The sequence below is a fragment of the Homalodisca vitripennis genome, chromosome 3, assembly GCF_021130785.1.
Source record: "Homalodisca vitripennis isolate AUS2020 chromosome 3, UT_GWSS_2.1, whole genome shotgun sequence".
NCBI lineage: Eukaryota > Metazoa > Arthropoda > Insecta > Hemiptera > Cicadellidae > Homalodisca > Homalodisca vitripennis.
Window position 1 is genome coordinate 79,062,798 of NC_060209.1, and position 23,948 is coordinate 79,086,745.

General features: G+C 32.9%; 1 protein-coding gene across 4 annotated transcripts in view; it reads left to right on the plus strand.

The window, feature by feature from the left end:
* The first annotated feature begins 257 nt into the window (after window positions 1-257).
* The window catches only part of LOC124357089, a 35,396-nt gene continuing 11,705 nt past the window's right edge, over window positions 258-23,948 (plus strand). Inside the window, exons 1-4 of one of the 4 annotated variants that reach the window (XM_046808520.1) lie at window positions 258-547; window positions 1,690-3,469; window positions 8,746-8,881; window positions 19,696-19,926. In XM_046808520.1, coding sequence (XP_046664476.1) covers window positions 1,788-3,469; window positions 8,746-8,881; window positions 19,696-19,926 — 2,049 coding nt within the window. In that variant the 5' untranslated portion in view covers window positions 258-547; window positions 1,690-1,787. Of the gene's footprint in view, window positions 3,470-8,745; window positions 8,882-19,695; window positions 19,927-23,948 lie in introns of all 4 variants that reach the window. The other 3 variants (XM_046808519.1, XM_046808521.1, XM_046808518.1) reach the window with 3 other exon arrangements.

Here is a 23,948-nt window from a genome sequence, read left to right on the forward strand (position 1 = left end):
TCAAAACATGTATATTTTCAACGAGAAATGCCATTTTTCAAAGCTATAGATTATTTTGTACCACTTATTATTCTTCTGAACCCAATTAATTCTGTTTTGTGGGCCATTCTGTCGGAGCTAAGAAGTTAGGTTTTTTAAATTAATTGTCAGTTGCTGGTGTCGTAATCAAAATCAAGTTGTCGGTGCTTTGGTTTTATGAGCTATGCTCCTCCACGGTCACGGCGGTCGGTTACTGGATTTATGAGTAAGAATAAGAAATGCCAATTCAGGAATCATGAATATTGAGAATATTCGGTGTATTCTTGTGAATGGTTGTTAAACGTTAGGTCAGGGACTCAATGACTCGATTTTCTTCTAACTGTTTTTAGTTTTTTTAGTACTCGTGTGTGACTTTAAAATATCACTGGAACTACCTGTCACATACTCACATAATATAAGTGCTACACGAACTTCCAAGTTCATTAAATTAAACACTTGATCCTTTAAATAAACAAGAGTTCTTTAATCTAATACCTCAATTATTAGTGCAATATATTATAAGGTTTTGGTAGTTATGTTGTTTATCGTGATAAGTTGAAAATTGTTTTATTTTGATAGGATTTTAGTTCGTAAAATCTGCTGACCTAATATGCTGGCTAGAATATTGTTGTGAATACGATATCAATTTGATCTTAGGTCCTGAAATAAAAGATAAATTTATTAGACTTTGTAGGCATTTGTCTTTCACATGTTAATTTTCATGTGGCAACTTGTTAGCAAAATATGCATTATAACTAGTAGCATATATGTAAGTCTCTAGATAGTGTATAGTGATAGGTTACTCATGTGAATAACCTAAAAGCTTAGTGGGATTAAGTTTACAATCTTGACTGCTGCAAGTTATATACCTGGATATAATTTATTTTTATTCATATCGCTGAGTGTTGGACCTAATTAATTTCAGAATATTCTCAACAGGCAAGATTAGCTATCCATTTTTGGGTTAATTAGATTTTTAACCCTTTGTAGGCCTAGGATTTGTATAGCCTAGTACAGTTGTCCAGCTGTTAACTTGCATGAACTAATGAATTTGTTTTTAACCAAGGAGTAGGCTACCAATAGCTTTTGGTAATTATTAATCATCAATCAATTTCAATTTTAGGGTTGCTTCAACAATGAACATTTAGGCTAATTAATGCAAACTAGGTGCTTTAACTATTTATTTAATAATCAATTAGTGCTTTTGTTTATTTGCTTGTTTTAAACATTGGGTTTTAATTGCTGCAGATGATTATTCATATCAAAAAATGAGCAATACAACTAAAAATAAGAATTTGACTAAAAGCCAATTAAATGAAGGAAATGATTCTTTTGATTCTGAATTTGATCTTTTAGAATCAACTTTAAGTGAATTGAAGGAAACTGAACCACAATGTGATAAAAGTCTTAGTAAGGAGTCTTACAATGAGTCCAAGATTAAAGATATTACGTCTAAACAAGCAGATTCAATGAAATGCAGTAGTTTTGCATTAAATAATTCCGAACCATCTACTTCACTGACTGTTGATTTCCCATGTTCACAAAAATTAGAAATGCAATTGGTTGAATCAAGTAATTTATTTGTTTCATCTACTGTTCAGCATCTTAAGTCAGCAGATTTTAACTTAAACGAAGGCCTAAATAGTAATAATAATAATAATAATGATATAGATTGTAGATTAGAAGAACACTTGATTTCGGGTTGTGAGAAAATAAATTCTGGTTGTAAAATATCTGTTGTGGATTATGTGAACTGTACAAGAAATCAAATGGAAATTGTAAACCATGATGTTAAAAGTCATAAAAATAGTGATATTGTAATAAGTAACTGTGATAGCTCAATGGAGGAAGTTGTAGCAGCGCACATGTCTAAGTCGAAAGAGGCTGATAATGATTTAGATGTACTCAATATCCAGTGTTCTCCTATTGCTAGTCCGGGCCCTGGGTCTCCTGTCGTTTCCAATTCAGTGGAATGCGAATTTAATAAATTAAATAAAGAACCACAAGAAAATTTAAGTGTTCAAATAAAAGTTGGTGAAAAATGTCCTACTGATGAACGTAATGATAAACTAAACGTTATGTGGTGTGTAGATACCAAATGTGATGCTATTTTAACCAATAGTTCCTCTAACAAGTCATCTCTGAATGATTGCAACAGTTCAGAAAGTAACTGTATACCGGTAATGTCTTTACAGATTTGCAGTAATTCTGATGTTACTTCTGATAAAATAACTAATGAAGTTGATCAAAAATCAAATTTAAATCTTGATAATAATTGTGTCAACATTGTTGATGAAAAACTTCCTGAAATAGAAATAAAAGAAGAAAATATTATGAAAGATGGAACTAATATTTATTGTAGCACCCCTAACATGTCTAAAGAGAAAACAACCATTCAAGAAGAGGATTCTTTGAAACATGGAACTAACTTTGGATACATTTCACCATTAGATAAAGCTCATATTAGAAAAAAAATGAATCTTAAACGTAAAAATTTAGGCCTTGAATGTATAGAAGAAGTTGACGAATGTTTATCAGATATGCCAGAGGAAAAGAAATTAAAAATTGGAATTGTTAATGCAGATTCTAATGTTCAGGACAATGATAATTCCTCAGCTAAGACATGTTTTGAAACTCCAGCTAAGTCAATATTGAAGAAGTGGCAACCAAGTTGCTTTTCTAGAAGCTCCGGATCTTTTCTGATACTTGATGAGTGTGGAGAAAATGACGAAGAAAGTAATGTAAAACCTGACGAGGTTATAGAAGCTGTTATGCCCGATGATTTTGAAGTAGCATATAAATCATTGACAGAGGAACTAATGAAAAGTTCATCAAATAATATTGAAACTTTAGAAAAGTATCATTCTCAAGTCCAACATGAAAATCAAATCGATGATGAGAGATTTGATGAAGTCATCCAGGAACTAACTTTAAATTATGAGTTGGATGAGAGATCTTCCATTGCCTGTAGATCATTGAAATGTGACACGAATGAAACAGAGCATCCTAATGATTCACTTGAAAGTCACCCTAAATTTGAAGGTAAACCCAATGAACACATGAAAGTGACTGATTTTATTAAGGCAAGTAATAGTAGCAAAGAAGACAGCCAACCAAAATATACTAAAGCAATACAAACTAGTGTGGTCAGTGAAGGCAGTTCAGGAAAAGAAAATGCTCCAGCTGAAAGTTCTACCTCAAAAGCAGTAGAAGTTTCCACTAGTAGCAAAGATAAACTTGACACATCTGACCCTGAAAATGTGACAATTCTCTATGGTGATGGAAGGGATATGACAATAGATGAGGAGGATTTTTTATTGGAAGAAGATACAAATTCCAAGAAAAAACCGTACGAATTTTTTGAATTTGTTAGCACAGATCCTCAAGAAAATGAAGACAACTACAACCCGGAGTGGCAAAAATTAGGTCAATTAACTTCGGACGAAGAAAGGTAAGAATAGATTTTATTAGCTGCATTTAAATTGGAATTAAGGGTATCGGTGAAGTTAATGATCAGAGTTGCCACTCATAATTTTAACGTTAAGATATTTGTTTGTCCTCCTGAACAATACTATGTAGGCTATGGTTTTAGAGGGTGGGAATTGCAAGTAAGTATACTTTTTAATAATTGAAATGGAAATGTCATTTTGGTGTTATATTTGTGTACTATGCTTCTTGTTATCTATTATTTTCAGCGTCATCTGCACCCTATATCATATCTGAGTGTTCTGTGGATAGAAAGAGTTGGTACAGCACTGACAAACATTCTGTGTTGTAACCTTCACTGTCTTATAGATAACTATGGTGATCTACTCAACTACCGCGGTGCATTAACTCTTCATTGTAAATTAATTTTGAGAAAACTTTACGTGTTACAAGTGTGACATGAGCAGTTAAAGTTTTACAAAATTAACTTATTCCTTTTGTAATTGGTATTCATGTTTTTCAGAGAAAGATTATGAATTCTTCATGTAATCGTATGTTGTTTTTAAATCAGGAAAAGATACTGGTAATTCTAAGCAATATATGGGTCAACCTCGATTTTTCTCATATTACAATATAATGTTCCAATAGTCAATTAGAAAAGGAAATGACTAGAATTTCTTGCCGGAAAGCAGTTATAGGGAGCAGGCAACTCATATTACAATATAATGTTCCAATAGTCAATTAGAAAAGGAAATGACTAGAATTTCTTGCTGGAAAGCAGTTATAGGGAGCAGGCAACTCATATTACAATATAATGTTCCAATAGTCAATTAGAAAAGGAAATGACTAGAATTTCTTGCCGGAAAGCAGTTATAGGGAGCAGGCAACTCATATTACAATATAATGTTCCAATAGTCAATTAGAAAAGGAAATGACTAGAATTTCTTGCCGGAAAGCAGTTATAGGGAGCAGGCAACTCATATTACAATATAATGTTCCAATAGTCAATTAGAAAAGGAAATGACTAGAATTTCTTGCTGGAAAGCAGCTATAGGGAGCAGGCAACCGCGAGAATTACCTATTAGTGATCAGGGGCACTGACGTGATCTGGGCTTCAAATTTGGAACTACTCGAGTTAATTTTTTTTCTAAAAGAGCAAGCAGCGCGAAGCGCTGCGCAGCGGGCAAGCATCGTGCGTGATCTTTGTCTATACTGAATTGATTCAGGCCAAAGGAATGACACAGATTCCTTTACCAGATTTTACGGAGATTTTGTATTGGGCGGATTATATTGGTTTACTTTGCTTTCCAGCATGTAATTATGTGATTAAAATTGTTTTACATACATTACCTACATTATATTGTAATATGTAATAACAATTTATCAGAAATTTTTAATAAAAAAAAGGATCACGCACGATGCCTGCCCGCTGCGCAGCGCTTCGCGCTGCTTGCTCTTTTAGAAAAAAAAATTAACTCGAGTAGTTCCAAATTTGAAGCCCAGATCACGTCAGTGCCCCTGATCACTAATAGGTAACTCTAAGCAATATATGACCGTCTGGCGGTTGCCTGCTCCCTATAACTGCTTTCCGGCAAGAAATTCTAGTCATTTCCTTTTCTAATTGACTATTGGAACATTATATTGTAATATGAGAAAAATCGAGGTTGACCCATATATTGCTTAGAATTACCAAGATACTTTAATGTCATCGAAAGTTACGGTGGTTTGTAAGTGATTGTACGTACCAAAATTATAGTTATGGTTTTTGTTTGTTTAACTCAATTATTAACCCTGAAACTGACAATTACATGGGGAAGCTCAATTATAATGTCGATCTGATTTAATTTCGGAGTAGCAATGGATTTTATAATGTCGATCTGACACGCACCTGTTTTGACAAATCATGTAGTTTAATTACATTTAAACACTTAAACCAATATTTAATACTTTTATTTTTGTAAGGCCTTTCGATAGCAAGACTATCTTCGTCAGACACATCACAAAAAAAATTTTGTGATGTGTCTGACTAAGATAACCTTCCTATCGAAAGGCCTCACAAAAATAAAATCATTGCATATTGGTTTAAGTGTTTAAATATTATTAAGTTAACAGTAGCCAATATAAGCTCCATCTTCAACAAATCACGTAGTACACAAGTACTACCAATTGCCAATTTCAGTTGTGATAATCGTTTTGGCAACAGTGATGTCACAGTGACATCGTAAACTTGCCAAAATTATCCTCTTCATCTAGTCATTTTGAAGCAGTTGTCTTGTCTGTTTTAGTCTTTAGATTTAGTCACAAAAGGTATTTATTTTTCAAGATAGTGTTAATTACTTATAAACGAGTTTATCTATTATATAAAAATGAAACTGTTCGTGTGTAACAGCATCACTCACAAACGGCTGGACGGATTCGCCTAATTTTTTTTTTAAATTTGTTCGTCTTGATCTGTAGAAGGTTATAGGATACTTTTTATCCCTTTCCCGATTCAGGATTCCGCCCCACTGGTTACAGAAATACCCGTAAGAAATGCATTGCAGCAAACATATGTTATTAAGTGAAAGAGTCTTTTCAAATTTTTAATCAGCTGTTCTTTGTAAACATATATTACACTTATAGTTTTAAAGCATAGAGTAAGCTTAAGAGAAACGACAAATTTTGTTTAAACTGTTTCTGCAATCACTGTTAAACATAGACTTTACTATCCAGATAATACAATTCAAATTTGACGTAAAAATTCACCTTTAACTGCAATATTTATTTAATATAAACCATGCTCATGCTTGATCAGAAGAGCAATGCAGATATCATAATTACTATCTTACGTTGGCTACAAATATAAAGAATGTTATAAAATCAACCTTAGTTGTTTTTTTTTTGACAGAAGTATCAGGAATGTGGTACATACCTTCATAATGCGCCCAAGAAGCTCACGAAGGAACGACTATCAATTATCTCAGCAATGTTTAGAATGTGATAGAAAATGAATAAGTGAATATAGTGTACTGTTTTCAACGGGAAATTGCGTGCGAAGCCGCGGGAAACTTATTGAAATGCGCAGCGAAGCGCGCCGGGTCCGCTAGTTATGGATAATTTTAAATCAATGTGTAGTGTTTTTGTCAGTAATATCATGATTTTATATGTAATACAGTGTAATTAGTAAGCCTAGGTCAATCTAGGCTATTGTGGAGTGCAGTAAAGGGTTTGGAAGCTACTAACAATGTTAATGGTACATCATGGGTAGGGTTTATTTGTTGGTTTATAGGTTGTTTTAGCTATGTTTTAGGTTCTCATTTCAATAATGTCCCAAAATTTTGCTGATTTTAATCGTCTGACATTAGAGAACTTGTTGACCTGTCAGACTTGGATAACCTAGGCCTTGACAGTAACATTTAGGTTTCCTTTTATGCTTTCTGGAACCCCAAAATAAACTAGTATTCCAGCAAAAGTTCAAAATTAGTATTTATTTATTTTAAAATTAATATAATCATAAAAATATTGTCATATCAGAATTTACATTTACATTAAGCCTATGCATGTGCAAGCCTACATTTACTACTTTGGAAACATTTAGTGTAAGAGTTATTTAGGAAAGTTTTTGAAAGTAATCGTACCTACAGTAACATATTTAGCCACTCGTATGTAATACTTGTGTTTTATACAGTATATTTAATTTTTTCTTCAAGAGAATCTGGATACCATTATATATTTTCTGAAAATAGATAAAACGAAGAATAAACTGGCTATCTTAGATTCTTATTTTTCGTATTTTCACACTTTTTAATTATTTAAAATATTTTAACTATTTGTTAAAAGATATTTAAAAAAATGATAAACCTAAATTACTTGTCTTTTAAGTACACAGAAGTGGGGTTATCAGAGCTGTGTATGTATATATATATATATATATATATATATATATATATATATATATATTTATTTTATCAGAAAAGAGGCAAAATTAGCAATAGTAAAAAACACTAATATCAAATTTACATTAATATCAATTACAATGACTATAAATTTGGGAAGAAGGGAAACTCAATATTTTTGGGTAAAAATGGTCAAAGTGGAGTTTGTATGTTGATTTATCTGTTCATCTATACTTGATAAAGAATCCAATAGACTTGAAAATTGATAAACTAGAACTCTTGTTCCAAAGAAGAACTCTATTGATTTTGGTGGTGGGGAGGGGGGGGGGAGGTAAAAGGGCACTCTGTCCGTCTATCTGTCCATCTGTGCAATAACTCTTCCTTACATGTAATCGAATCCTTTGATATTCTGTTGTATCAGTTTAGACTTTTATAAATTTTAAGTTATATAGTAATTATCATACATTGCTGTATAATGCTATAACTGCGTTTATATTACACTGAAATAGATTTTTTCATTTCTTTTTGAAGTTTTATAATTAGTCGTAGACAGTTAGTAGAAACAGTTAATGTTGGTTTATGCAATGTTAGCAGAACATAACCTGTGTTGAATCAAATTTGGAATATTCTTGTTTCTATTATCTTGTTCTTGTCAGGTGAGCTGGAATGTTGTTAGTCCACCAGGTTTGGAAAATGTCAGAAAATAGTGTTTTTGTGCTCTTGCTATCTGTTGTAGACATGGAGCAATTAGAGACAGATAGTGCAGCTTGGTACCTTCTTTTGCAAATTGACATCTCACATATCACCAATAATGTACCATACTTGCTATCTGTTGTAGGTATAGAGCAATTCACGTGGCACAGCTTAGTCCCTTCTGGTGCAAACTGAAATCTCCATATTGCTACTTGCTATCTGTTGTAGGTATAGAGCAATTAGTCACATGGCGCAGCTTAGTTCCTTCTGGTGCAAACTGAAATCTCACATATCGCCAGTAGTGCTTTGTACTTACTATCTGTAGTAGACATGGAGCAATTAGAGACAGATGGTGCAGCTAGGTCCCTCCTAGTGTAATTGACATCCTCACATATCACAAAGAGTGTACTCTACTTGCTATCTGTTGTAGGTATAGAGCAATTAGTCACATGGCACAGCTTAGTCCCCTCTGGTGCAAACTGAAATCTCACATATCGCCAGTAGTGCTTTGTACTTGCTATCTGTAGTAGACATGGAGCAATTAGAGACAGATGGCGCAGCTAGGTCCCTCCTGGTGTAATTGACATCCTCACATATCACAAAGAGTGTACTCTACTCGCTATCTGCTGTAGGTATCAGAGCAGTTAGAGATATATGGCACAGCATGATGTCTCCTGATCCAAATTGAAATCTCATTTTGCCAATAGTGCACTGTACTTTTTATCTGTTATAGGTACAAAGCAGTTAGAGACAGATGGCGCAGTTTGGTGCCTCCTGATCCTAATCGAGATCTTACTTGTCGCCAATGGAGAGAGAGAAATCACAAACCACCGCTGAATTTTCAGTCCCTAAATAATAATCATCAGATGGTAAGAGTACATTTTAAAAATCTACTAATTGACTAATTTTACTAAAGTAATTTGAAATCTATCATACAAACCATAAATTTAGATTACAAAGAAAACACCTTAATAAGCTGTGATTTTCATTTACTAATGTAAAAGGATGGAGTTAAAAAAAAGCAAGTGAGAGAATGGTGAAGGAATACATTTCTAACTTAAGTCACATGATATCTGTCTATCCTACTGTTCATCACCAAGTTCTCATGACTATGCGGTGGTAAACGAGATCTACATTCTGATGCCCCATGATTAAATAAGACATTAATAAGAGCAAAATTTAATTATTGGATAGATTCTAGTTTAGTATTAGTCTTTTGTATTAAAGTTTTAGTCTTAATACCAGATAGTCTATTTTGATTTTTAATACAAACAGTGTACAATAATCGCTAATTTAGTGATAAAACTATTTTAATTAATATGTTACAAAAATGCGATTCTGTAGTGATTATGTCATTGGGTTTTGTCTATTGTGTATTGACTGATAACAAAACACAATAATTACACAACATATAATTTGTGGTAGTCAATCAATTGAATGAATTTAAGGCCTTATGTAAACAAAATGTAATATAATAGTGCCTAGTTGACACATATTATTATCAATTACACTGCGAGTCTATCAACTGAAAGGCCTACATAATTTGTTTTGCTAGTACTTATGAGAGGGTGTCAAATATAAACGACTGGTTATCTAAAAAATTCTGAAGAAGCAATTGACCTGCAGTCAGTAGATGCCCAGGTAGCTTGTACTCTTAGGAAGAGGAGAGAACTGAACGCAACTCTTTACTAACAAAACAATTTATGAGTGAACAATAAGTGCATGTCTTTGAGGAACAGTAGAATGTAGTGAAGTATGTGGCCAAGGATGATAAGTCCGATTAAAAATTTGGTAGTGATTACGCACACAGTTGGGGACAACATCTTGTCAAGGACTTTCAAGTGTATGCTAGGCAGAAAGAATGTTTTGTAGGTCATGAAAAGGTCGAGAATAAGAGCTGTGATCATCCCCTAAGGATGATTGTAAATTAGGTCAAGATTGATGCAGTTCAAAATCTCATTGAGGAAAATTGGCACTTAACAGCCTTTAAAACCGTAGAAAAACTCAATATCAGTTATGGGATTTTCCAAAGGAATCATGAGAGAAGGCTTGGTATATTACTAAGTGTCCCCTAAGTGGGTTCCACAGCATTTATCTTCTGATCACAAGCGACACTGATTGGAGGTTTCCCAGTTGTTCTTCAGTCGATTCCAACAAGAAGGTGAGACCTTTATGAATCACATTGTTGTCTGAGATGAAATTTGGTTGCACCATTACACATTCAAATTAAAATGTTAAGTATGGTGTAGTGAGGAGGCATCGGTGAAGGCTAAGAAACGGTTGTCTGATGTATAGGTAATGGCACCACTTTATTTGACTGGGAAGGTGCTTTTTATGTTGATTTCTCCAAGATCAATGCACAATATTATTGTGAAGTATTGGATGCCAAAAAATTATCATTTCAAAGGAAAGGTAAGCAGTAATCGGTGAGAAATGCATGTTCCATCCCATAGCCCAATCTTGTCACTTTGTAAATTTCATCTTCAAAGCACTAGGACACCAGTGTTTTGAGGACAATGAAACAGTGGAGGAGTTTGTGCTCCAATGGCTAAGAGAACATACAAGAAGTTTTTACAATGATGGAATAAAAAGTACCTAGTCCGATCAGAAAAATGTATTTCAAGCGTGGGAGAATATGTCGAAAAATAATGTATATTTGTAAGTTTAGTCAAAAAATCAATCCTGTTTATATTTGAGACACTCTTTAGCTCCAGTAAACCTTCCTCTTACTACAGTGTCTGGGATCTGACGCTGTCACAGACTTGACTTCTGGATTCTGAAGTCATGTTCGTCTGGAGAAATCCAAAAATAGTCAGTAACGAAGAAGCTCTTTACATTGTTTTGACATCAGAGACATCTAGACTACAAAATATAGTGTAATGTAGATGAAGAATTATTTTCGTTGTCTCGCAAGGTGCTATTGAGTCATATGACAGACGCTGTACTAAGACGAAGGTGAACTGCAGCTAAACTCAACATCCACATTGAATCCACCCTTCCTACCCTATGTTACATGTAAAAAGGTAAGATCAAAGAATTTTTTACCTTTTTAGCATTTCAATTAATATGTTGTTTTAGTGTTGTTCTCTAGATACTAATGAATGTAGAAAATATTTCATGACATGTTCTGCCATATACATATCTAAATAATATGATGTAACATTTTAACGCCATTTCAAAACAAATTATTTTTTATTATAAAATTTATCAAGGATTATTTTGTATCTTTAAAACCACATTATTGTAAGATTTCCCAAGGTCCATAGTATCATGTAAAAATGTACAATTGTTACAAAATATATAGTTATAACTACAGTTAGAATCATTATTATTTACATATTTTATGATGTTTGACATTTGACACAAGTTATTAACACATTATTACACAAGAATGCAATTTTGAATGACGGTTATGTATTGTTTGATCGATGAACCACTTTCACTTAAAGATATTTTCTATACAAAAAACCACAAGAGAGTGCAGTTGAGGGAGGAGCCTATTTTGCCCGTGACCTTGGAGCGGCCAACGAGAACTGAGCGGTGTTGCCAATCTTGTTCCCCGCTGTAACCACAAGCCGCGCGAGTCCAGCGTTCTTAAAATACTTAACCGTTACGCTCGAAAGAAATGTTAGAGCTGTCTTGAATTAATTAACTACGTATTACTAAATGTAATTTTACAGTCAATTTAAAAAAAAAAAGACATTTCTGTAGCTTATTTCCATGTTGAGTTAAATGGATTGAAATAAATTATTGTATTATATTACTCATATACGAAGATCGTAGGATTAAAATCTTTAGCCGAAATATAAATTAAAAAGAAAACATAAAAATACCGCAAAAAACGTTAATTTCCCGTTAATATTCTGTGAAAATGAAGAAGACTCCGAGGTTTTGGCTACAATATTGCCGCCTGAGAGCGAATAAATAATATACAAGTGCAAAGGTAAGAATATTATTAAATCAATCATGCTTTTTAACGTATTTCATTTTAAAATAGTAGGCCCTAAAAGCTATTTAGTGGAAAATTAAATTATTCCAAATTTTAAAAATATAATTGTTCCATAATTTTAAAATTGATTATATTGTTATATTTTTTTAATTATTTTTAATCAAGCAACACGTCATGCAGTGTCCAATATAAGCAACATGTATATTAATTTTGTGTGTGTTTAGTAATCGTTTAAAATCACTGAAAAGATTGTTGTATCGTATGGAAATAAGCAAGTACTTTACTCTGACTAACTGACGGGACAATTTGTTTGTTTTAATCGATAGTTAGTTTGTAATAACATTAATAAACTATACAAGTAATTTAAATACAATATAGCTGTCAACACATTTTAAATATTGTTTTTCAATTATACTGATAAGTTTTAAAAATGTTCAGTATCAGTGTTAGTTGTGACAGCGCAGCGGTTTATCAGCCACAATTCGCCAGCCGTGCCGGGCGGCAGCGGCAGTTGTGTGGCAACGTCGCGCAGGCCAGTCCATTCTATTGGTCGCCGCCAACTGCACTCTCTGGTGGTTCCTTGTATAATCATTTGAACTTTTAATCTTAAATCTTTGGAATCAAACAATTATAAAATACAAATTGCATAACAAGACACACTGTGGAAAAATATAACAAGATTTATACATAAAGACGTACAGATAGTATTTGTCGATTACTACATTGCCAGTGACATAAAATAAAGGTTAACCCCGGGTTCGTGTAGAATGTAATGGATTTAGCTGAATTATTGAATTAAATTCAATTTAAATAATTCCGCTAAGATGAATATTCTTTTGAAATAATCTACAATGTTTAACTTTTATGAACGATATCAGTCCTCCTCCTTATTACAAACACTTATTCTTTGATATCGAAAAGAATTATGTAATAAATCTACACTATTTAACGATGTGTTATTGTTTAATCACAATATATCGCTACTGGAATTATTTGAAAAATAATCTCAATAAAAATATCTTTGAAATTATCAAGAATTAGTGAATTTGTATCCATAAAATATTTCGATGATTTATAAATATTTTATATTTTGCTTACCTTACTTGAATTCATTTTCTTTCTTGCATACAAAAAACCAAGTAATACAATTTAATTTTTTAAGCCCAACAATTATTTGGAAGCAACGTAATTTATAATTTTATTTTAAACATTATGTTAGTGGTAAAAGAGAATATTGGATACAAGCAAAATATAAACAACAACTGTAATATTTGTGAACTTTAAATATCAAGCAAAGAGAATAACAATGTAATAACAGGATATAAGTAATTAAAAAATATTACAGATTTTAAAAGAAAACTTAATTTTAAATTTAAGAATTATTATGTCAGGTTTGGTTTTAATATCATACACATTGTACATTTCTGACTACTACATTTTAAACTTGATTTAATGTAAAATATCTCAAATTAACAGTTAGAACAGTTAGGCCAGTTAGGTAATTTAAATCAATGAAATCGCTGATTTTGTTTTTTATGTACAAAAATTAAGTAAAATATAGTTCCTGTAAAAGCGTTACCTAATTCATAAACTTTGGCATTAACTGGTGAAAATATTACAATGCATACCGAAAATTGTAATATTAATCTTAGGATTGAAATGTTAGACGTTGAAAATAGGTTTCCGTTTTGTTTTGCATTTTGTTGGAAAGTAAGGGTTTTAGGGCTGACAAAGCCAAACGCATTTTTTTGGTGATTACGACATTTATCAACGGAAATCACTGACGTCAATAATTAATTGTTCGGGAAAGTTATATGAATGAAAATATAGCAATGAAATATTTTTTTATTTCAAAAAATTTAGGCGGTTATGAAGTTCCAGGCTTTTCTTGCTTTAGATTGGACGAATGAACAGGAAGAAATTTCAAAACAGCTATAATTTAGGTTATTGATTGAAATTTATTATTATGCCCTCGTTCCCAGAAGCCAGATTATCTGTGTGGCCTTGCACTTCTGTTGTCTTGTCTTCTATATCTTCCTGCTCTTCTTCGCATGATTGACAGAACATGTCATCATCACAATTTATTGGTGACCAAGGAAATACTTCAGTCCCCTCGATAAACGGCTCCGTAAACTTAGGCACAAACATGATAGAAATACTAAAAAAAGCTTGAGACTACTGTACCTACTAATTTTGTGCCTCAAAAAATAATTCTGTGTTTTAATTTGTAACAAAGTCTATTTACAAATTTGTTTATTCAATATTTTTTTTTGTTTTCAACGTGGTTATTCATAAGATAAATATGTAAAAATGTTTCCTAACACTCAGGCAAATCCCATAGCACGCATCATCGAACCAATGTTCCTTATGCAGAAATGATCATTCAAGCAAAATTTCAAGTCAATAATTAAATTAATTCCCCTGAAAATTTATACACCCACTCCCATTGTCATGCAAAGGAAGTTGTCCGAAAAACATTTATGCTCTTGAACTGTGCCCCTTGTTTTCAAGGGAACGGGGGTTAAAAAATGATCGTCATTTATTCCAAGGAATCCCAATTTCAATTTCGGTTAAAGTCAATGGGTCCATAAATCCTCTAGGATTGTTGTGAAGAAATGTGGAGTTGGCCCTAGAACTTCGTCTCTGTAGTTCAACATTTGGACCATGTCAGTGTTGGTTAAAATCTGTAGATCAGTACACCGCCCAGCAGTATTGTTCGAATAGGGATTTACTGTACTTGAAATAAGAAATAGACTTATCATATTATACATGTATGTGACAATAGTTCCACATGGTTCGGTGCCTCGTAACGAAGGTCGTTGTTATTATAAAGACAATTTACTTTGTAATATTTTGAACAGTCTATCTATTATACTCAATAAATACACATCTCGTTAACCTATATACAAGTGTTATTATTTAATAGTCATCAACCTAACCTTTCCCAGATCAGAAGGTTACGTGTTTAGACCACGTCGAGGTCACCAAAATAGGAAAAATTTGGGTTCATTCCTATTAAATAACAAAACTTTTATATACAGTACATGGTAACAAGATGTGAGTACAATTGATATACTTTTCAAAATCTTACAATTTAGACAAACAAACTGTCCTAGTAATAACAATCCTCGTTGCTAGGCACTGAACTATGTGAAAATAAGGCTACATGTATATTATTTTTAATATTATATATTTCCACTGTACTTTGCACCTGCAGCTCCGCTCTCCCCTCCACGTTTTACTACATTTCAAGAGCCCAACAACCCTACATATAAACAAAAACACAACAAGAAGAGTAGTGTTCTTAACCCTTTTAACCCCGACGTCCGTACTATACGGACGTCGTAAAAATGGCGTCAACTCCCGACGTCCGTATAGTGCGGACGTGCACTTTTTATTACTTTACTGGCCACCTATTTCACCAAATGCTTTGAAATTTCACAGACTTGTGCACAAAGATATTTTGCATCGAAATATATTAGTTTGTAATGGTTTGACTTCGTATTTTGTCAGTCTGTGACTGAGCAATTGCAGTTCGTCTCGACTGACTGCTCACGCTTGTTGCAGACAGCTGTATATCACGTGGTTGTGAATATTCCGTTTTCTTCACAGTTTTAGGTTAAAGCAGTGCAAAGTACGGCAGTTAAAGTTTAGTTTATTATTTGTTTTATTTCAAAATGAGTAAAAGACATCGTTCAAAGTCTCCCGTAAGTGAAAATACAATAATTAGTAACCTAGTTGCAAATGGTGTGGATGTGATTAGTTACGACGATTTGAGTGATGGATATCTTGAAAATTTACATTTTGTAGTGATGTAAATATTGTTTTAAAACTTTTTTAAAATTTAGATTATGAACAGTATTAGTTATTTTGTCAGAAATAACTTTGGTTTTATGTTTATTTTAAGTACTGTGAATTTCAAAGGTCTTGTTACATTGCCTTGCCCAGAAATGGCAAAAAGAAAAATTTACACGGCTTTACAAAAATTGATGTTACTCCACTTGTAAATAAGATAGGCCTATAATTTTTGTTTCCTTTTATTAAGGATTAAATATATCATAAATTAAATGGGTATTTTTGTGTCAAATATTTTTTTATCTATATGGTTTCCATGATCAAACTTGAAATTTTTTCATTTTTATTTATTTTTTATATATGTACTGTATATGCATTTAAAAAAAATTACTTTCAAAATAATAATTTTATTTGTATATTTCTGTAAGCTACATGTATAAAGAAGTAAAACAAAAAAATAATTACCTAAATATCTTAAAAAATAACTAAGTTATGAATTTTTTTACAAAACCCTTACATTTTGTCTGAAAATGGCTTGGGATTTCTGGCACATCACTTGATTTAATGGCCGGGGTTAAAAGGGTTAATAGATGTTTCTCTACATCTATTTAGGTGAAATTTCACATATAATATGAAACAATACCATTTAAAGCAAAACTAGATGCTCAAAGATTAATTTTTATAGTAATTTGTTTAAACAATAAAAATACCTAGATAAAAAATTTGATAAACATTACAATTTATAGTCTGAAAAACAAAATACCACATCAACCATATAAATGCATTCACTGTAAATGTAATCCGAGGTCAAAACCCTCAGGCGTTTCACTATAAAGTCTGTTTGTGGAATGAAAGATTGACAAATTAAGTTTGAGACAAGTCAAGTGCCTATTTTCCATTCAATTTTTGCTCCATGTTAAAAATAGAGCCTCGGATGAGCATGCGGCAGCTACTAGTGTCTCCTCTACGTACGGGATCCTTGCATAATCAAGCTACATTAGATACCGCTAATAAAAAGTACACAGTGTCAATAAAAAACCCTCAAAACTAGCCTAATGATTGATTGATCCTCTGACTTGAGTAAAGGTTTAGACAAGTAGTAGTAATGGTGTTATAGAAGCGATGCGACAGTATGCTTTTCGCGCTCAACCCCGAACACAACACTAACACTGTTGCTGTCTTCACTTTTACATAGAGGGTAACTACAAAGGTTTTTTGTACTATAGTCAATTTACCTATGGTTTACGCTGACACTCTAAGTAATGTTTGATACGATAAAGGTTGAGTTTTAAAGTGACACGAGCCTGTTTTATGTATTTGTGGCTCGGTTTCTGTAAAGTAATTTATGCACATTCTTTTAATTTTTCTTCTTTTAGCTGCCCGTCACAAACCTGTCATTCTCGGTGGCCGCCTAGTTTGCCTAATGGGCACGATTAATTCTTCTTCTGTACAGGTCTACTGCTTCACTATATAAGTCATCCTGGACAATAATATAGAGTAAAAGTAAATAATGTACACAAATTTGAAGGTTTTAAAAATTTCATAGAACACTTTTCGGTAGTTGTTAATATAATTATAATAACCTTAAATACTAAAAGACGAGCTACATGATTTGATAAAATCTAAGTTGTGCAGTTCACACAACATCGAAACGATGCTTACCCAATTAAATTCTTACAATTTATCGGTTTTTATGTGGAGAACTATCTTAAACAACAGATCTTAAACCGGAACAATATTGTGACTGAGGGTAGCTTTCCACGGTTAGGCCGAAATAGTTAGTTATGACACCGGCCGTGTAAACCGAAGAACTAATCCGTTTACTATCTTTTATGATCTAAATTAACTGTAAAAGAAAACCACCAGGCTCAATGAAAACTGAATAAAATTATGTAAATAAACTCGTTGACTGCGACTTCATGTTACGGTCGACAGTAAGTTGTCACTCTTCACATCAGCCATTACAGCATACAAAGCTACAATGAAGACGCCAAAGAAAACGTTTACTTCAGATTAAAACTATTAATAATTATAACAAGGTTTGTCATGGAGACATCAATTCAAGTTTGCATGTTTCAACTTGGAAAGAAACTGAGGAAGACACCGTCAAAAGAATAATCTTGAATTTATGGGAAATTAAAGCTCTAGTAGTGGTTAGTTGCATGTGAAACTTGAATTCTTTTTGCGACATCACTAATAACATTGTATTTCTAATATATTACCACAAATTACACTATTCTACTTATAACTAAGAGTCTAACAGCTGCATTAAGGTTATAGATTACCTCATATAGAATACCTGTTACAAGATAATGTAATGCCTTCTCTCACATCCCATTAACAATCAACATTACTTCTTTAGAGGCTTCTATTTTAAGGTTGGCAACATATTCTCAATTAGGTTTTAATAATTGATAATTTTCTTTAATATGTACTGTAAATGTAGTTTATATCCATCTGAAGAAATGTATCAGATACAGGAAAATGTTTAAATGCTTCAGAACATTATTCAATGGCTTTTTGAAGAGAATTGGCCAGTTCTTTTACTTGTACATGATCAAAAATCGGTACTAATGTAGTTTCAATAAAGATTAAATCACGCTTTTGCCATTTATACAAATTTTATATACAAATATATATGTTTAGTCACGTCAGTGACGTAAAGAAATGGGAAATAAAAATATATTACGTTTATATTAACCAATGTAGTTTTTTCTTTACCGACAAAAAATTAATAATGTACAAGTTACCTCATACCTGCATTTAATTAATATATAATTTATAATAATATTTATAGTTATATATATATTTATATTTTCATCAAATGTATTCAAGCTCATAATGAAGATAAAATTACTACAGTGCAGGAGGATCGGCTGCCGTACCGCCTGCCCTTGGCCATAGTGGACTAATGGGTCAGTGGAGTAATCGACTCTTTTCATTTGAAATGCAATGTTTTATTTGATCGGGTCATTGGGCCAACGACCCAGTGGACTAATTGAACCTTTTATAAATTATAAAACGGGTTGTTGGCCCAATGAACAGTGGTGTAATCGAACCTGCATTCTACAATTTAACTTGTTACTGCAATAGGGTCGTTGGCCCAACGAACCATATACGCTATTAGTATTTGTATGTAAATTTTGGATCGTTGGGCCAACGAACCTTGATTTTAAATTTACTGTTTAAATTGTAAATACGGTTCATTGGGCCAACGACCCATTTTAGTTATGTTTTACTTTACGAAACAAATCAGTCCGATTACACCACTGATCATTGGGCCCTCTTATTTAAAACTAAACTAATGTTTGGGTCGTTGGGCCAATGATCGGTGGAATAATCGAACCAGACCCCATTGACTTTGTCTATACATAAAGAGATTTTAGTGATCTATGAATTCATTACAATACTATTGTATGCATTGACAAGCAACTTGTCCAAACTACATTATATAGTTGCATGATTGTGAATGTTATCCTATAATAAACATCTTAATTCTTGATTTTAAACACCTTTTTTATATAATTTCATTAAAACATACTGTTGATATTGTTTAAAGATAATTTATTTATTCCCTATAAGCTAGCCATACATAGATGTAGAAAATAATAGACACTAATCACTTTCTTGTTACAATATTTTACATCATCTAAGAAATAATCTCATACTCCTCTTTTCACTCACCTTATTTCTTTTTCTGTGATTAGTAGAAATTAGTAATAGAGTACGGGAGTAATATACAAACAAACAAAGCTGAGGGAATAGACGGAAATAGAGGACAGGTAACAAAATGGCTATCTTATACTGTATAGGGTTTCAATTGCAAAATAAATAAAATGTGTATGTATGTTTGTGCTTTTATACTACAGTGTTAGTAAGTTGTGTTTATCTTCAGCTGCTCAGGATATAGTTTACTGAAGTTTGCTGAATTGTTTTCAGTATATCGAAAATGAGAGAAATCAACTATGTACGGCTGTATTTGAAATGAAGATAAAGAAAATGTTACAAGAACTAGAAGACAGCCGATTGAATATTTTTAATCGGAGGACAAAGGATTTCCAGGACCTGGCTAGTGTTCAAGATAGAGAGCAACTGATGGTGTGTAACAGAGGTGGAAACAGAGCCGTTAACAACTTGGACTTGGCTGTCCTGCGTAAACACCATATTCAGGTACATTTTGATTTGGCTTCATTATTTATTAATAAACCAAAAAGTCATATAAGACTAATATAGCAATGTAAACTATTTACTTACTTATATCTTTTAGTAAAAGAATTTATTAGACACATTATACATAGTCCTTGTAGACCTGAAAACAGAATAGTTCAAGAAACCCTTGTTTCTATAAATTTATATTTTGTATACAGAGTGTCCCACGAAGGGGTTTAAACGTTTGATTTTATATTTCTTGCCCATTTATGCACCGAACATTTTTAAACTACACAATTAATAAAGTAGATTTTAAAAATATTCTGTAAAAATTTCAGCTCTCTAGCAGTTGTTGAAACAAAATGGTGGCATTTTCAAAAACTATACTTAAAACGTTCACTGCGGGTGAGGTTTTGGGACCCCAAGCGGAGGGTCCGGCGCATGTGCACATCACTTCTTTCTTTCATTAGTGTGTCCTTGGAACTCGTGTGGGACGATTGAGGTTATGTTTGTTTTGTTGTATGGGCTCGGCTGAATTCTCGGTACGTGTAGTTTACACTTCCTGTGCTCGGCGAGTCTGTGGCGTTTTATTTCTGTGACACGGAGTATATTTACTTTTGTATTGTCTTTAGTGTTACTTTTAGTTTTTATTTGCATATAATTTAAGTTGTGTGTTATATGTGATCAGTTTCACAATGGATCTACAACAAGGAACAAGTGCTGATGTTGAAATTGATGTTTCGGAAGATGAACAGAGTGGCAATGAAACAGATGATCAGGAGTTTGAAGAAAATGACAACGACTTGGACCCTGATTTTGACGCTCGTCCTCCCTTGTGGTCTGATTATACAAGTGGATTGAAGCAGATTCGGTTTACAAAACGGGAGGGACTTCTGGTACCAAATCCTGGAAATAGGCATATTGATTTTTTTTTCTTTCTACTTGACATTATCTTCTTTGAAAATATTGTCAGAAAAACTAATAAATATGCACTAGAGTAATTTTGTGGCCCAAATACGACTCCAAAATCCAGAATCCACAGATGGAAAGACCTTACCGTTGAAGAGTTCAAAGTCTTCCTGGGGTTGCTTATCGACACAGGATTGAACCCAAAACCTAGACTTCAGGATTACTGGAGGAAAACAAAGACTTTGTCGCCTGTCTATGGGAAATTTATGAGTCGAGATAGGTTTTTATTAATATTAAGATGTTTGAATTTTGATATGCACAATGCAACTGACCGGCTTTCAAAAATAAGGTACTGTGTGGATTATTTTAACAATAAAATGATGGAGGTTTTTTATCTCCAGAAAAATCTGTCATTGGATGAAGGAATGGTATTGTGGAGAGGTAGACTCTATTTTCGTCAGTATATTAAAAATAAACGCCACAAATATGAAATTAAATTGTATACACTATGTGATCCCCATGGATTTATGCTTAAATTTTTAATTTACTGTGGAGTTTTGGACGATATGGGAGGAAAAGGGCACACGCGAATGTTGTTTTGAATCTAATGAGAGAAAAACTCCACAACGGCCACAGCCTATATATGGATAATTATTACAACAGTATTCCATTGGCAACGAAACTGCTGTCTAACAATACCTACTGTATTGGTACATTGAGGCCTGACAGACAATACATTCCACAAGCTGTGAAATCAGCAAAATTACCGATTGGAGGAACGATTGCTAAGTACGGTGAAGGAATGATGGTGGGAGCCTGGAGAGATACCAGAACAGTTACATATATATCAACAGAGCATGAAAACAACCTTGGTACCATGATAAACAAAAGAGGTCAGGAAAAAGAAAAACCAATTCTGATAATCAAATACAATGCCTTCATGAAAGGAGTGGATCGTTCTGATCAAATGCAGTCATATTACCCGCTAGAAAGGAAAACTATGCAATGGTACAAGAAGATGTTCATCCATATCCTGCAAATGGTAATGGTAAACGCCCACTACCTATAGACTGTAGGTAGGTGCGTAAGAAAACGCAAATCAGAGAAGGAAAATGCCATTGTTCAATTTCACTGAGTCCATTGTCAACTCTTTACTACCAGATGTGCCAAATCCTGCAAGGGGAATTGTTCGACCTATGGTGCACAGTATCTCTAAAATTGCAAAAAAGAAATCTAACTCAAACAAAATCGCACAAAAAAGATGCCGACAGAGTTGCAGTCAAGGAAGAACAAAGTACGTCATCTATGAATGTTCAACCTGTCCTGATCAACCAGGACTTTGTGCTGAGTGTTTCGACCGATTTCATCAAGGAAACTGAGTGCTAACAGGACATTTGGGTGGCTGGTAGGGCTCTCTATATATATATATATATATATATATATATATATATAATTGTAAATACCTAGTTATGCCTATATTTTAGCTTTCCACAATATTTCTAGACATAAGAGAAAAAACGTGTTTTTCGCACAAGTGATAGTGACAAATCGGGTGCTATGTGCACGTGAGGTCCCGAGACCTCAAGTTTTATAAATGGCATAAATGAACTTTTCCGGGCTACAATTGAATATATTTTACCTTTCTCACAGTAATTCTATACATAAGAGACAAAATGTGTTTCCTTTGCACAAGTAAAAGTGATGTCGGGCGCTGTGTGCTCGTGAGGTCCCGGGACCTCAAGTCTTCAAAATGGTAAAAATAAACTTTTCCAAATTACATCGACAAAATACCATCCCTAATCTGCAAGAAAACATCTAACGGTAAGTTTAAGGCAAAAATATATTTTAGCATATAGGGTACGTAGTGGGCTGAAATTCAGCAGTGAACGTGTTATAAAACAGTAAAGAAAAAAAACAGTATTTTTGGTTTTGTAAAATTATTTATTGTAATATTCTAGAGAAATAATGCATTTCAATCAGAAAATTAGTACATAGTCTATTAAAATCCTACAGTTACAGTCCACCCGGTACATATTCAATAGTCCAATTTTAAACAAATAAATGCATAAAGTTTTGCATTAATAAGGATCTAAATTACCTTCTTGGTAAATATTCTCCAGTAATATAGATATGTATCTTCTTCATATATCTATTCAGTTGAATAAGTAGCCACTCCCTTCCCCTCCTCTATTAAAATTCTTATGAATAAAGATGGAGTAATTTACTCTAGGGGTTGTTTATATGACCAACTGAGGAGTTTTTTTATGTATGAAAATTAATTGGACCTGGTGAGTCAACCTGGTGGGAAATAAATAGACCCCAAAAGATTGGCATTTGGTAATAAAATGAAAAAAAAAGATTGTCTTGTAAATTGCATAAAGAGGACTTAAAATTATTATTTCCCATCCATAGTTCCAACGCCCAAGGCTGCTGCCCTACCCATCACCCTATCACCCGAACCAACTGTACTAACCAAAACCGCCAGCCCTGTTTTGATGTTTTTGTAACCTATTACGCTTTGCTCTGTATTATCCTTAGTTTTTATGTTAATTGAATGTTTTTTTTTATTTTGTAGCAAATTATATGTGCTATTGAATAGTGTTAATATAAATAGCATTTAGAATGGAACCTCATTGTTTATGACGTGGTAATGCCTAACAAAAACATTTGTTTACATACAAATTTCACTTCAGACCAAAATAATGGTATGAAAAAAAATTTCTTACCTATAGGTAATATTTTTATTTTATACAGATATTGTATCTAAGACAGCTCACAAAAATTCAGAACTTAAAGTTGAAAAATAGTTTCACAAAAAATACTTTTAGTTAGAAAAAACTTTTAGTTATGATATTAAAAAAAATGTACTATAACTAGAATTAATTTTACAGTAGGAAATAAGTTTTTACATGCTTACATAGTATTAAAATGAGAGTATCTTCTCACTACTGTAAGTCTATATCATAAATTTTCTTCAACAAAGTAAGAAAAACTTGTTCTCATCGATCACAGAGAGACAGGCAGGTACACGGATTGATACTAGCGCATTTTGCGGGAAAACAGCTGTGTCAAGGTCATTAGTACTACCATCTTTAAAATTGATTACAGATAGTCTTATTTACTTCTAAAATAGT